This window comes from Muntiacus reevesi, chromosome X (genome assembly GCF_963930625.1).
Source record: "Muntiacus reevesi chromosome X, mMunRee1.1, whole genome shotgun sequence".
In the NCBI taxonomy this organism is placed as follows: domain Eukaryota; kingdom Metazoa; phylum Chordata; class Mammalia; order Artiodactyla; family Cervidae; genus Muntiacus; species Muntiacus reevesi.
Genome location: NC_089271.1, coordinates 36,555,342 through 36,571,159, shown reverse-complemented (window position 1 = coordinate 36,571,159; position 15,818 = coordinate 36,555,342). Strand labels below are relative to the sequence as shown.

At 40.3% G+C, this 15,818-nt stretch overlaps 1 protein-coding gene across 1 annotated transcript; it reads left to right on the top strand.

The window, feature by feature from the left end:
- The first annotated feature begins 4,274 nt into the window (after window positions 1–4,274).
- Window positions 4,275–15,464, top strand: DYNLT3 (dynein light chain Tctex-type 3). Its single transcript, XM_065916275.1, has 5 exons — window positions 4,275–4,345; window positions 7,014–7,055; window positions 12,326–12,449; window positions 13,084–13,161; window positions 13,673–15,464. The coding sequence occupies exons 1-5, from the start codon at window positions 4,316–4,318 to the stop codon at window positions 13,747–13,749; spliced, it is 351 nt and encodes a 116-aa protein (XP_065772347.1). The 5' UTR covers window positions 4,275–4,315; the 3' UTR covers window positions 13,750–15,464.
- Window positions 15,465–15,818: the final 354 nt, after the last annotated feature.

Genomic DNA, 15,818 nt, shown 5'->3' with positions numbered 1-15,818 from the left:
ATTGAAAGAGATGGGAATACCAGACCACCTGACCTGCCTCTTGAGAAACTTGTATGCAGGTTGGGAAACAACAGTTAGAACTGGACATGGAACAACAGACTGGTTCCAAATCGGAAAAGGAGTACGTCGAGGTTGTATGTTGTCACCCTGCTTATTTAACTTATATGCAGAGTACATCATGAGAAACGCTGGGCTGGAAGAAGCACAAGCTGGAATCAAGATTGCTGGGAGAAATATCAATAACCTCAGATATGCAAATGACACCACCCTTATGGCAGAAAGTGAAGAAAACTAAAAAGCCTCTTGATGAAAGTGAAAGAGGAGAGTGAAGAAGTTGACTTAAAGTTCAACATTCAGAAAACTAAGATCATGGCATCTGGTCCCATCACTTCATGGGAAATAGATGGGGAAACAGTGGAGACTGTCAGATTTTATTTTGGGGGGCTCCAAATCACTGCAGATGGTGATTGCAGCCATGAAATTAAAAGACACTTACTCCTTGGAGGGAGTGGCTCAGACAGTAAAGCGTCTGCCCTCAGTGCGGGAGACCTGGGTTCAATCCCTGGGTTTGGAAGATCTCCTGGAGAAGGAAATGGCAACCCACTCCAGTATTCTTGCCTGGAGAGTCCCACAGATGGAGGAGCCTGGTAGGCTACAGGCTCATGGGGTCGCAAAGAGTCAGACACGACTGAATGACTTCACTTTCACTTTACTCCTTGGAAGGAAAGTTATGACCAACCTAGATAGCATGTTAAAAAGCAGAGACATTACTTTGCCAACAAAGGTCCGTCTAGTCAAGGCTATGGTTTTTTCAGTGGTCACGTATGGATGTGAGAGTTGGACTGTGAAGAAAGCTGAGCGCCGAAGAATTGATGCTTTAGAATTGTGGTGTTGGGGAAGACTCTTGAGAGTTCCTTAGACTGCAAGATCCAACCAGTCCATCCTAAAGGAGATCAGTCCTGGGTGTTCATTGGAAGGACTGATGCTGAAGCTGAAATTCCAATACTTTGGCCACCTGATGTGAAGAGCTGACTCATTGGAAAAGACCCTGATGCTGGGAGGGATTTGGGGCAGGAGGAGAAGGGGACGACAGAGGATGAGATGGCTGGATGGCATCACCGACTCCATGGACACGGGTTTGGGTGAACTCCGGGAGTTGGTGATGGACAGGGAAGCCTGGCGTGCTGCAATTCATAGGGTTGCAGGGTCAGACATGACTGAGTGACTGAACTGAACTGAACTGAATGAATTGACTCTTTTATCACTGTGAAATGTCTGTCTTCTCCTCAAGTAATGCTTTGTGCCTGAGAGCCTACTTTATCTGATGTTAATGTATGTATGCTATATATCTGATATTAACATATATGTATATGTGCATATATATGTATTATTAATAAATAATATATATATGATCATGTTGCATGGCACTTCCTTCCTGTCATTTTGCTTTCAACTTTTTACGCTTTCCTAATAATTTTTATGTGCCTCTGGTAAACAGCATATAGGTGGGTTAAGTTTTGTTTTGCCTTTGGTCTTTTAAGTGAAACATAAGATCTAGTTATATTTATCATAATTATGATACATTGAGGTTTACATACATTATCTTAGTGGTCCCCAACCTTTTTGGCACCAGGGATCAGTTTCATGGAGGACAATTTTCCATGGATCTGGGGGTAGGGCATGGTTTTGGGATGATTCAAACACACTACCTTTATTGTGCACTTTAATTCTATCATTATTACATCAGCTCCACCTCAGATCATCAGGCATTAGATCTCAGAGGTTGGGGACACCTGTATTATCTTATTACTTGGTACATATTTATCCCACCTTCATTATGGTATTTTTTTCCTCTCCCTTTATGCCTTCTTTTGAGTATTTTTATTATTATTCCATTTCTTCATCCTATTGGCTTGGTAGTTATACTTTTTTAAAACTTTTCCTTTATTGCTTACCATATATAAAATGTATCTTTGACTTGTCGAAATACACCTTGATACTTTTACCCATGTCATTGACAATGTAAGGGGCTTTGAACACTTTAATTCTATTTTCCTCTCAATTTATATTCTTATCCTATATTTTAATTTGACATTATCTATTCAACTCAATAACCTCAAATATGCATATGACATCACCCTAATGACAGAAAGTGAAAAGGAAGTAAAGAGCCTCTTGATGAAGATGAAAGAGGAGAGTGAAAAAGCTGGCTTAAACCTCAACATTCATAAAACTAAAATCATGACATCCAGTTCCATCACTTCATGGCAACTAGACAGGGAAACAATGGAATCAATGACAGACTAAATTTTCTTGGGTTCCAAAATCACTGCAGATGGTGACTGCAGCCATGAAATTAAAAGACAGTTGCTACTTGGAAGAAAAGCTATGACAAACCTAGACAGCATATTAAAAAGCAGAGACATGACTTTGCCAGCAAAGGTCCGACTAGTCAAAGCTATGGTTTTTCCAGTAGTCATCTATGGATGTGAGGGATGGATCATGAAGAAGGCTGAAAGCCAAACCAGTCCATCCTAAAGGAGGTCAGTCCTGGGTGTTCATTGGAAGGACTGATGCTGAAGCTGCAACTCCATTACTTTGGCCACCTCATGCGAAGAGTTGACTCATTGGAGAAGATCCTGATGCTGGGAGGGATTGGGGCAGGAGGAGAAGGGGATGACAGAGGATGAGATGGCTGGATGGCATCACCGACTCGATGGACATGAGTTTGAGTAAACTCCGGGTGTTGGTGATGGACAGGGAGGCCTGGCGTGCTGCAATTCATGGGGTTGCAAAGAGTTGGACATGGCTGAGTGACTGAACTGAACTGAAATCTACATGACTAAATGTTGGTGATTGGGAGGGACCTGAAGAGAAGACTCCCAGGAACTTGAAGGAAAGATTTGCCTTTCTAAGAAAAATCAATAAACCCAAGTCAATGTCCACGTTCTTCATTGGATGTGATACCTTCATTCCTTGTAATACCAGAACTGCTGCAGCTATGTATGACCATGACCAAATATTGCTGATATGCTGAGGATAATAGAACGGAAAGCTGGAAAGCACAAAGGCTCCAAAAACTTGTTGAGCCCGGAATGTGTCTACTGTTGTATTTCTGACTATACCAGAAAACAAAGGTCCTTAGTATTTCAGTTCATCTTATTTGAATGTTCTGTTTCTTGCAACCTGGATGCTAATAGCGCTATAGTGGTTTCAAAGCATGGTCCCCAAAAGATTTGACATGTATTGAATGTCAACTACTATAGAAAGGTAGGCAGCTTCTAGAAGTTGGAAAGGCAAGGAAATGGATTCTCCCTTGAGCCTCCAAAGGGAATGTAGTTCTACAGGCTCATTTTAGATTTCTGAACTTCGTGCTGCCTTAAGCCACAAAATTTATGATAATTTGTTACAGCAACAAGAGTAAACTAATACAGTGATTAAGAACTTGGGTGCTGCTATCAGCCTCCTAAGTTTAAATCCTTCTACTGCTCACTGGATATGAGACCTTGGGCAAATTAAACTCTCTACCCTGCAGTTTCATCTCGAAAAATGGGATGATGGTAACAGAACCAAACCTGTTGGGTTGTCATGGGTTTAAATGAGAAACTACTTAGGAGTATCTGAGGCTTCACAATTTAAAAACAAATGTAACCATTGTTCTGCTAATATTTATAATTTAGTATATTTGTACCTTCTCTCCTATAAATCAAAGTTGTTTTTTTTTTTTTTACATAGTCATGGAGGAGGAAGGGTGTGAGAGCCTCTACCTGCAGCATCTTATTTGATGCCACAACCAGTCATAAAATAAGTATAATTTTGTTATCATATGGGAAAACTGAGGCTATGGGAGGTTAATTTTTCCAAGTGACATAGCTAGTAAGAAGACAAATCAAAGCAGCTTATTCACCATTGCATTCACTACATTTATTTGCTGGATGATGTACGAATATGTGCAAATAATCACTGCAGTGGGCACTCCTAAATAATGAGGATTCTAGACAGACTGACACTAGATCATCCTATCTTGACCCTCACTGGCACAGATCCTAGCTCTTTAAGAGCAAACTGTGGTTTCCAGAAAGGCTGGAGGCAACGGTGAGAGACACCCAGTCGCAGGAGCCCTGCAGGAAAGTGGTGACGGCGGGGCTGGGATGAGGGGAAAGGAAGGTGGTGCCACTGCGAGGACGCAAAGGCGGGGCCTGCGTGGGGAACGCCCCCCGGGTCATAAACGGGGGCGGGGCCTCCCCGAGGCCAGTGCGCGGCCGCGGAGCTTGACCCGCCCATAGCTCCGCCCCGCAGGAGACTCGGCGCCACCATGGAGGAGTATCATCGCCCCTGCGATGAGGTACCGCCCCTCCGCCGCCCCCGAGCGACCCCCGCCCCCGCTCGTTTCGGCGCTTTGTCTTGGCAGGGTGGTCTCCTGGCACCCGGCAGCCAGGAGAGTTGGGGTGCAGCGTCCTCCGTGCCCTCTCCACAGGGCCTGGGATCCGCCCCACCCTTCCCCGGCCCCCGGCCCCCGGCCGCCGACCCCGAGGCCTTGAGGGTGTGCTGAGATGGCAGGGGCGACTGGGAGCGCTGGGGGCTGGCAGTGGGGTCGGGGCCGAAGGTTGGAAGCCTTGACTTGGGGTGCGTGGGGTGGCGGGAGCCGCCCGTCTACAGGGCGGGCCTTGGGAACCGGTTTTCCTGGCTGCTTCCTCCGCCCTTTGGTGTCCCCAAAGCAGGTGCCACATCCCTGCCAAGCGAGGCCTTGGTGGCAGAGCCGCTCGCCCTCCCGGGCACTCTCGGTGGGGTGGTTTGGAAGGTGGTACTTTATGGATTAGGAGCCCTTGCTTATTGACTCAGGCTTCCCAAAACCTCACCAGAAGCCCGTGATGTCAATTGTCATCTTCCTGTTACCCACGGAGGGGACTGTGACTTTCATGGCGCCTAAGGCAAAGTTAGAACTGCCAGAAATGACAGCCGCTCCACTTGAACCCAGACCTCTGACTACACAGCTACAACTCTGGCCTCACTTTAACCAGGAGGAGGATGAGGCCTCTTGGATCCCAGCATAACCTGTGACAGGGCAGAACAAAGACATTTTCTGTCCAGTGGTAGCCACAGGTGAATGGTGCCGTGAAATAAAATTAGGCAGGCACATGGTGGAGGTGCAGCATAAAATGGTGTATTACTAGACCCCTGGAAGGGCGTTCTGGACCATTCATCTTTAGGGTGTGGGCTTTTGCAGAAGCTAAGATCACATTTAAACTCATTACTTCTATGATGCAGGTGGCATACACGCTTCAAGGTTAGTGGTTTTCTTATTTTAGAAATTGAAGCATAAGCAATTTCATCCTCAAGGCATATCCCCGGAAAGCACCAGTCTCTTGACTCCTGAGAGGGTTCTGTACTGTGGTGGTACCCCCTAAATGCCTGTATTTTAAAAGAAATAAAATTACCTGTGTTACTATGGCCATCCAGTACAACCTGATTCCCTGGTGACCTTCCAAGTTGAGTGGAAATGGACATCATTTAGTTTGTAGACAACTTTTGAAAATAGATAAGGACCTTATTTGAAGGTAAAACTATTTTAATAGGGGCAATTGTGACACCTGTTTTCATGATTATTCTGATGATTTAGGATGTTGTTGGGGAATTATCTGGTACAATTAAATAAGTTGAAAATATTTTAAATCTGTACTCAACAAGATACTTATTTTAAGAATTTACTTGGTCTTTGAACTATTTTGTTGTATAGTGGGATTTACAAACATGCTGATGTCATAAAGCACCTAAAAATGTCTCCATGGAAACAAGTCATGTACTACCTGAAATGTTTTGGTTTAGCTTGTGATTTTATCACATAACCTAGTTCTTAACTCTAGGACATTTATTAGTCATTAATAGTTGCTTTTAACTCAAGATTGTATCAGGCCACTCCCCAAGAAAGACGAAGTTGCCAGACCTGTTGTATTATGGGCATAGATTAAAAGTCTAAATATTATTTATATGTTATAAAGTGACAGTAATTTGGAATGATCAAGTATTTTCATAAACTTTAACTCAGGAAAGCCACATAAATTGCCAACATAAGTTAAGGACAAAATCCAAACTTACCAGCATTCATTTTTCATGGCCCCCCTCATTATTATTTAGTCACAACTATTTCCTGTGTACTGATAACACATCATATGTCTATCTCCTGTTTCCTGAGCTTTACAACCCAATGATCTGCAGTCTGGGTGTTCATCAGAATCACCAGGAAAGCACTTTTTTTTTTTCTTGTGCTGCCCATATCTTTGTAAACAAATTTATTTTATATTGGAGTATAAGTTGATTTACAGTGTTATGTTAGTTTTAGGTGTACAATAAAATGATTTAGTTATACATATATTTATTCTTTTTTTTGTTTTTTTTATATATGTATTCTTTTTCAGATTCTTGTCCCATATAGGTTATTATAGAATATTAAGTTCAGTTCTCTGTGCTATATAAATAGGTCCTTGTTGATTATCTATTTTATATATAGTAGTGTGTATATGAGTGCTCATGTGCTCAGTCATGTCTGACACTTTTGCGACCCTATGGGCTGTAGCTCACCAGACTCCTCTGGTCATGGAATTTTCCAGGCAAGAATACTGGAGTGGGATGCCATTTCCTCCTCCAGGGGATCTTCCCAATCCAGGGATGGAACCCTCATCTCTTGCGTCTGCTGTGTTGGCAGGCAGATTCTTTACCACTAGCACCACCTGGGAAGCCCCATATGAGTAAAGCGCTTTAAAAAAAATGTTGCCTAGGCTCTGCCTGAGATATATTAAGTGAAAAATCTCCAGGGAGGTAGGTGGCATAGCATTTTGCGATTTTAAAGATCAAGGTGGGATTAGTAGCCTCAGTAGTCTTAATGCTCCTTTTCGCTGTGGTTCCGTCACTAATACCTGTCTAGGCCAGCCTAGGGCATTCTGTATAGCGTTGTAGCTCCCAGGAGAAGGAAGTCTGTGTTGCAAGCAACTCTATCTTTTGTTTTCCATCTTTAGGTTGGCTTCAATGCTGATGAAGCCCACAATATCGTTAAAGAGGTGAGTTACGTATCTTGTTTATCTTGAAGATTGATGCATTGGTTGAAATTTTTAAAACTGAGTTTTCACTTTCAGTACAAAGTTAAAAGCCTGAGTATTAAAACAAGATTTTTAATGTTCATTCACTAATTCTTTATAGGGGTGCTTCTGTGTTTGTTATGTTGCATGCTGTCAGTCATATTGTATGCTGTCAGGCATCTTAGGGCTTACCCTGAAAGGGATATTTAAGTGTTGATCTAGAATATTGGCTTGCTGTCTTCTAAAGCTGATTCTCTATCTTTTGAATAAAATAACTTTTATTCCAATGGGGCCAAATATTATTCTAAATGTTTAATAGTTCAGAATCATACGTTAGAACTTTGTATCCAGGAATATTTCATTATTAAAACAAAATGCAGGGACTTGCCTAGCAGTCCAGTGGTTAAGATTTTGCCTTCCAGTGCAGGGGGCATGGGTTTGATTCCCCCCCCCCCCAAATAGAAGCAATATTGTAACAAATTCAATATAGAGTTAAAAATACTAAACCACCTTAAAATTAATTTTTTAAAATGGAATCATGATTTAAAAAATGCAAAGTTTTCCATCCTTTGACAATGCAGAAGCACAAATGAGGGCATTGGGGAGGTGGAAGATAGCATGGATCATGGGAGGGCAGGAGTGATAGCAGCCTCATTTTTCAAAGTGGAAAGTCAAGAAAGACTGTCCTTGCTGGATGGAACATGAAGCAAAGGATGCTGAGGTATTGGAGGAGTCTTTTCAGTGGTACCTGCTTCTTTACACACATTATGAACCACATGAAAAGACTAAAGAGTGACTAGAAGGAGAATCAAATACCACCTTTGTTATTGGTTAAAAACTAGATTAAAGATTGGGGCTTCCCTGGTGGCTCTGTGGTCAAGAATCCACCTGCCAATTCAGGAGATGTGGGTGTGATCCCTGGGTTGGGAAGATCCCCTGGAGGAGGAAATGGAACCCACTCCAGTATTCTTGCCTGGGAAATTCCATGGACAGAAGAGCCTGGTGGACTACAGTCCATGGGGTTTCAAAAGAGGCATGACTGAGGGACTGAACAACAACGAGAAGATTAGAGATGGGAGCTTGTTTTTCAGACTGCGTACTGGTTCAGTTCAGACCTCTGAAGAGGCATCCAGGGAAAAGTTAGAGTCAGCAGAGAGAAACACTTAACCAGGCTGGTGCCTTTCGTTGGTTTGGGTGAAGAGGGAAGGAGAAACCCAATACTCAAGTCCAAGGCATATGGAGACTGGCTGTCCCAGATGAGAAGGGTGGAGCACCAGCAGGTAACTCGCTCCCCCTCCATGGGGTGATCAGGAAAAATCCTCTGTGTGGAAGGAAACATCCAGAGTAGAAAAGAAACATGCTCCTAATGTTGTAAATATACTGAAGTAAAAATAGTGAATTTACTATATTGAGGGGACATGGTTGGGGGGCAGGAGGTGGCAGGTGGTCACAGGGAACTAAATTTTCATGTCATAACAATAAAAACATTATCTAGAGATATGTAAGGGACCCTTAAGAGATTTAAAAAACCAGTTGTACCCTAAAAGTGTTTGCTCTGCAGAAGGGGGCTAAGGATGGAGGGGGGGAAGTAGGGAGGAAAGGATTTTCGCTTTTCATTGTAAACTCTTCTGTTGGATTTTCAACCCACCGGTGCATGGGTTACTTAAATAGTTTATTCAGGTAAAAGAACCATGCTTCTTAAAATGTGATACACATACTTAGTGGTGGCCAGGTGGTTCTAGAAGCAGCCACTAGTGTGTTTTAGGGCATAAGTTTTACTTCTATACTTGCAAGAAGGAGTTAAGTAATATAAATAACCATTTTCAAATAGGGATAACAAACAGATACAACGGATACAAATGGATACACTACCGAGTCGAAAACAAGCTTCATTTGAAATTTTCATATGAAATAGGAGACTTGAAAGACATCTCAGGTTTCCCACAGGTGGCATTTAGCTACTACTCTATTCTCTTTCCTCTCCCTGAGCCAACTCTGTTTGCTATTGAGGCATTAAAAAGTTGATGGAGAGAGGTGTGGGAGGGAGGAAAGGTGGATAGAGAGTGGGGTGGGGAGAGAGAGCGCTACTGAAAACATTTCAGCACTTCCCAGATGACTATAATTTCAGTAGGCATTTTTGTTTTTCTTATCTTTTGCCAGTCTTCTTATTTTCTTAGAGTCCTTGCTCTGAGCTCCTCTGCTAATATATTTTTCCTGCTAAAGTCTTAGAGCCACTCACTCATCAGTGATACGCATATATTTTACTCATTGTCAGTAACAGAATTTGCCACAAACACATTTTGGTAGAAAAAGTTGGTTACAAATGGAATTAACTTGGAGCTTAATCTAAAGTACATTTGATTCAGGATGTCCAGAGAGTATATCAACACCAATATTACTTCAGCAGCAATCATGTATGGAGTGCCTGCTAGAGCCCAACTTCTGAGTTTGGCCCTGTGAATACAGAGCAGGTTAAGGACCTCATTATCTAGTAGGTCTCCTGGTTAATGGTAATGAAGAGGCTAAATGTTAATTAATAATAATTAGCAGGGTTATTTACAATGGCAGCCACAGGCCCTGGATGTTTCTGTTGTTTCGAACCTTTCGAACCACTGAAGTGGTTCTATTAGATCATGTGAAAGGGAACAAGGGCTTTTGTTTCTCATTAAGGTATGGTGGTCTAGGGAGAGGCAGAGGCTTCCCAAAGACTGTCAGCTTGGGAATGGTAAAGCCAAAATGAAATTGCTGGGCCACTGACTCTCCTAACTATTCATGTTATTGAACATCCTGGGAGAATAATTTGAGCCATGTTACTTTCTTCAGTCCTTCTAAATTTCTTTTTTTTTTAATTCCTCTAAATTTCATTTCTCTTTTTACGTTTCATGATTAGTGAAGATATTATACTATCCAGCTTAGGATTCCATATTAATGAATGCCTCTTGCAGGCATGCTCTTCACTGTCTGAGCCACCAGGGAAGCCCATTAATGTCTCCGCATGCGTGCTCTGTCGTGGCCAGCTCTTTGTTACCCCTTGGACCATAGCCTGCCAGGCTCCTCTGTCCATGGGATTTTCCAGGCAAGAATACTGGAGTGGGTTGTCATCTCCTCCTCCAGAGATCTTCCTGACCCAGGGATTGAACCCACATCTCCTGCATTGGCAGGCGGATTCTTTACCACTGAGCCACTTGGAAAGCAATTAATGCCTGTACTATAGTCCAGTTGTAGTTAATGAAAGCTCTGCACCTGTGTGTCTGTCTTATTAAGCTGGATTCTATGAATGAACTGAATAAATGCTTTACTCTCCTGGCTCTGTCACTTGAATTAAAAATAGTAGCAGCCAAATAAGTCAAGAGAAAGACAAATACTATATGATCTCACTTATATGTGGAATCTGAAAAACCCCAAACTCATAGAAGCAGTAGAATGATAATTGTCACGGGGTGGGGAAAATGTCAGTCAGAGGGTACAAACTTCTAGTTATAAGATGAATAAGGAACAGCATCGAAACATGTATATTATCTAGGATGAAACAGATCACCAGCCCAGGTGGGATGCATGAGACAAGTGCTCGGGCCTGGTGCACTGGGAAGACCCAGAGGAGTCGGGTGGAGAGGGAGGTGGGAGGGGGGATCGGGATGGGGAATACATGTAACTCCATGGCTGATTCATGTCCATGTATGACAAAAACCACTACAATATTGTAAAGTAATTAGCCTCCAACTAATAAAAATAAATGAAAAAAAAAAAGATGAATAAGGGACTTCCCTGGTGGTCCAGTGGTTGGGAATCTGCCTGCCAATGTAGGGGACACGGGTTTGATCCCTGGTCTGGGAAGATTCCATATGCCATGGGACAACTAAGCCCTGGTGCCACAACTACTGAGCCTGCACTCGAGCCTGTGCTCCCCAATAAGAGAAGCCACTGCAACAAGAAACCCTCACATCACAGCTAGAGAGGAGCCCCCACTCAGCGCAACCAGAGAAAGCCCAGGGGCAGCAATGAAGACCAAAAACACCGAAAAAATAATAATTAATTTTAAAAAATGCTTATGTTCTGAGGATCTAATATACACTATGGTGCCTATAGTTAACAGTGCTAAAGGTTGCTAAAGTAGATCTTCAGTGTTCTCAACATACACACACACAAACTACATGAGGAAGTGAATGTGTTAACTAACCTTATTGTGGCGATTGTTTCATAATATAACATGTCAGATCATCACATGGTATATCTTAAACTTATACAATGCTGTGTGTCAATTATATCTCAATAAAACTGGAAAAATAACAGCAATAGTGATATGATGACAATAATAATGTCTGTCATTACTTACGTGTTTACTCTGTGGCAGTCACTGTGTCTGGGCACATGACTTTCCTTCCCTCACTACATCAAAAACAACTTGCTAAGATGAGGCTGTTATCCCTACTTTAAGGATTAGGAAAATAGGGGTTTCAAGAGATTAAGTCACTTGCAAAAGGTCACACAAGGGTGGGAGAGGTGACCTTGAAACCTAAGACTGTGATGCTACACCAGTGCTCTTCATCAAGTATCAGAAGTGGATGCTAGTAAACACTGTGGGAAAATATTTAACTGTCTGTTTCTAGAGCGCCTGAAAAGTAGTGTTAGTTGATGATTCACTTTTAGTGGTAGGTGTGCTTGCTTTTTGATAGCTAAGCAGTTACCTAATATGGATGAAAATATAATTTTGGGCTGATTCATATCAATGTATGACAAAACCCACTGAAAAATAAAAATTAAAAAAAAAAGAAAAAAAGAAAAAAAAAAAAGAAAATATAATTTTGTACATGAGAAATATATTTTTTCATTGGTCTCCTTTGTTTCTAGCATCCGAAACCTAGGTCAAATCCCAGCTGTTGCAAAGCCATTCTTTAACTAATTGATATCACCCTTTTAAAATCACCCCTTTCATAATCATTTTACAACATAACTTTATCACCCTTGATTGGTCTTCCTTGTGTGATAGAGTTCTTTTATTAGCTTCTCTGCTAGGCTGTTGAGTTCTTCAGTAGAGGCCATGTCACATTTATCTTTATATGGCCCGTAATATCTCAGAGTGAGATAATGCATGCAGAAATGCTTTGAAAATTCTCCAACAGTTAGAGACAATGCATAATAAATATTTACCAGATGCATATTTTCTAAAATGTTTTATTTGGTTATAAGTATATTTTATATTTTGAATAAATCTTTTTCTGCGATATGTGTATAATTGTCCTCTGCCCTTTTAGTGTATAGATGGGGTCTTGGGAGGTGAAGATTATAATCAGAACAATATCAACCAATGGACTGCAAGCATAGTGGAACAATCCTTAGCACATCTGGTTAAGTTGGGAAAAGCTTATAAGTATATTGGTAAGTATTGGTGTCCTTCCTCATTAGTTTACTCACTTTCATCTCTGTGATTTTCTCTGCATTTAGAGAATGTAAATGAATGATAGACCCTCAAGTTGGATACTAATAGGGTGTGAAGGGTTTTTGACTTATTCATCCCCAAATAAGCTGTGATAATACCTGAAAGATGGAGATCTCTTGCTACTCAAAAGCAGTTTGGGCTTCTGCCAACCATCTACTTGTCTTGGTAGCATCACCTTTTACATTTGCACCAGTTATTTTCACTGAAACTGCCTCAGCCCTACTGTCTTTTCAGTGGTGCCTTGCTTCCTTACCTGTGGGATTGTGAGGTGACACATAATATTGATTTTCTTTGTTTCTGTGTCTGAATTATGCCTGTGGGACAAGGCACATGATTTGGCCCACATTTTTCCTGTGGTACAATTACCATTGGTTATAGCACTGGGCAACAAACAGACTGGATCCAGTGGGGTCTCAATTGCGGTAATAAGTCAGCAAAATGAGAGACTTACGTTTTTCAATCGATTCACTGAATGCTTTGTTTTCTGTTATTTATTTATATGGCATTTACTGCTCTGAACTCAAACACTTACTTTTCCTTTTAAGTGTTCTCACCCTGCATCTTTATTTTTAGTGACCTGCGCAGTGGTCCAGAGGAGTCCATATGGCTTTCACACAGCCAGCTCATGTTTTTGGGACACCACATCTGATGGTAAGAGACTTTGTGTGTGTGTGCTAAGTCACTTCAGTTGTGTCTGACTGTGACCCCATGACTGTAGCCTACCAGGTTCCTTTGTCTATGGGATTTCCCAGGCAAGAATATAGAGTGGGTTGCCATTTCCTCCTCCAGGGGATCTTCCTGCCCCAGGTATCGAACCCACATCTCTTATGTCTCTTGCACTGGCAGGCAGGTTCTTTACCACTAGCACCACCTGGGAAGCCCTAAGAGACTTTAAGCTGACTCAAACAAAATCCAACTTCTAGCAAAGTTAAATAGTGGTCCTTGTTATGAAATCTTTATTTATCTCTACTTAAATTCCCACAAGACTTGATCAACAGAATTGCTTTATACCTAGTGGCAAGTCTGCTATTAGACAAATAGAAAATGGGAAGAGCTAATGGGTTACAGGAAATATGATATTAAAACCTATGAAAAATGTATATATATTCCTGATAATTTTGATGTTTTGATGTTTCTGAGTCCTTTTGTTGTGTATTTTCAGGAACCTGCACTGTAAGATGGGAGAACCGAACCATGAACTGTATCGTCAATGTCTTTGCCATTGCTATTGTCCTGTAGCTGGCTAAAAATACTTGGCCAAAGCCATTAACCTAAGAATTTGTCAGTGTATCCTTTCTAAAAAGAGTAACAGTTACTTATTCATATGCTAGATGACAAGTGTGCAATATGCTTCAAAACTATCAACAAAAACTGAATAGTGCAAGCAAGCAGTCTCATAGGAAATTGGCAGATTTTCTTATCTTCCATACAGAATCATTTAAATAGGAAAAACTTAATGTTAGCAAAAAACAAATATAGAACTATGGCATGACATGAAAATACACTCAAATTTACACCAGCTTTTCACTAACAATATGTACGTAAGGAGATGGGGAAATCGATGCAGATAATTAAATTTTCTTTCAGCTAGAAAAGTTAACAGGGATAAATATAGGAACAAAAATGCTGCAAGGATAAATGTGGAGAAAATGATAAAAATCAGTTAATGCTTAGTTTTTTATTTCTCCTTCTCAGTTGTATATATGATTTAGTGGAAAGTAATCCCATCCTTACTTTTTTTTTCCATCACCTAGTAGCAACTGTTATTATTAACTTGTTTACCTTTTCTGAGAATAGTTAAATCATTTCTTAAAATTTAAAATTCTTAGATTTACATCTGAGGGCGAATTGAATTGGGTAACCTGAATTCCCTAGGTAAACAAAATTAGCATCATACAGCATATGATGAAAGTATAAGACTCTAACAGCTGCCTTACAATTCATTCATTCCAGATGGAAGAATCATTTATTGAATGTCTATTATGAGCTATTTCTCTGCTAATCATAGTTATCAATATGCTGTTCAAACTTTCTTTTGGTACCTAGTCAGTTGGACATTTATGTCTAGGAAAGAGAAAAAAAAATTTGTTTTACAAGAGAGGAAAAAAGTGAGTCTGGTTATCCAAGTAGGAGTAAGCAAATGAAAAACACTTATTACTGACAGAGAATTATTGATGTAGTTTTAAGAATGGCTCCTAGCAAGCAAAAAACTGCATAAAATATGCAACTCTTAGTTAAAGGCCTTATTATCAGTCTAATACATAAGTAGTAAATTTCATCATTGCTTTAGTTACAATCATCTGTAAATAATTTTAAGTACTTATGAGGGGTTCAAATTGAGTAAAGTGTAAATTAAAAGTATACAATCATTAGCAGGTTATTGAATATCTCAGGGCTTATGAAATGTAGTTAAATTTGTGGAAAAAATAACTGATAAAACAATTAGGGTACACAGCTGGTCACCAAATGCAAAGTCAATCTACTATTTAACCTTGAAAACAAAATCAGTTTTGCATATTACCACTAATACATGTAGGGAGTGGAACCATGAGTCATTGAATTCCAGGGGGAAAGGAAGGCTTAGTGTTGACAGTGTTGAGAGAGTATTCTTGTAGGCATGCTATGTGCATGTTTGATATTTTGCTGAGTAACAATTATTGTTCTGTGTAGAAGAAGATGATTAAGAAAATACAAGGATAGAGTTTAATGCAGTGATCTACACTTTGGCACATTAAATTTTTCAGTCATTACTTTTATGTTAGTTTACGCTGCTGGCTTTGGTGCCCTTGAAGATTATAATAGTGACCAAAATATATCTGTGCAGTTAAGGCTCGCTTTTGACTATTGTTATTGAAGCCTGATTTTAAGAGAATAATAATCAAAAATACCTCGTGAACTTGCTATCTGTTCTGTTTCTAGTTAAAATGTAATAAAGATTATCTTCCTGCACTGTATGTTTGCTTCTGGATGATCTTTGAATAAGAAATGACATCGTCTTTAAGAAATTCTAAATAATAAGAATGGGGACGTGAAATGAATGTTGGACCACAGAGATACACTGTACAGAATAAATGCCATTAAAATAGCAACCCAAACACTGGTGTTCACCAGTGTTAACATAAATAACAGCTTCTATTTTATGTCTTCTATTATTTTTTAACAAAAAATTATTTTAAAAAGCAGTATAAAATATATTCTGTAACTATTTATTAGCTTTTAATAACTATTTGTGGCAAGGAATTTTGTCCTATTTGTTAACTTGCAATTGAGTTGTTGCTGTTTTGTGTTTTTTTAATTAAGGACTTTAA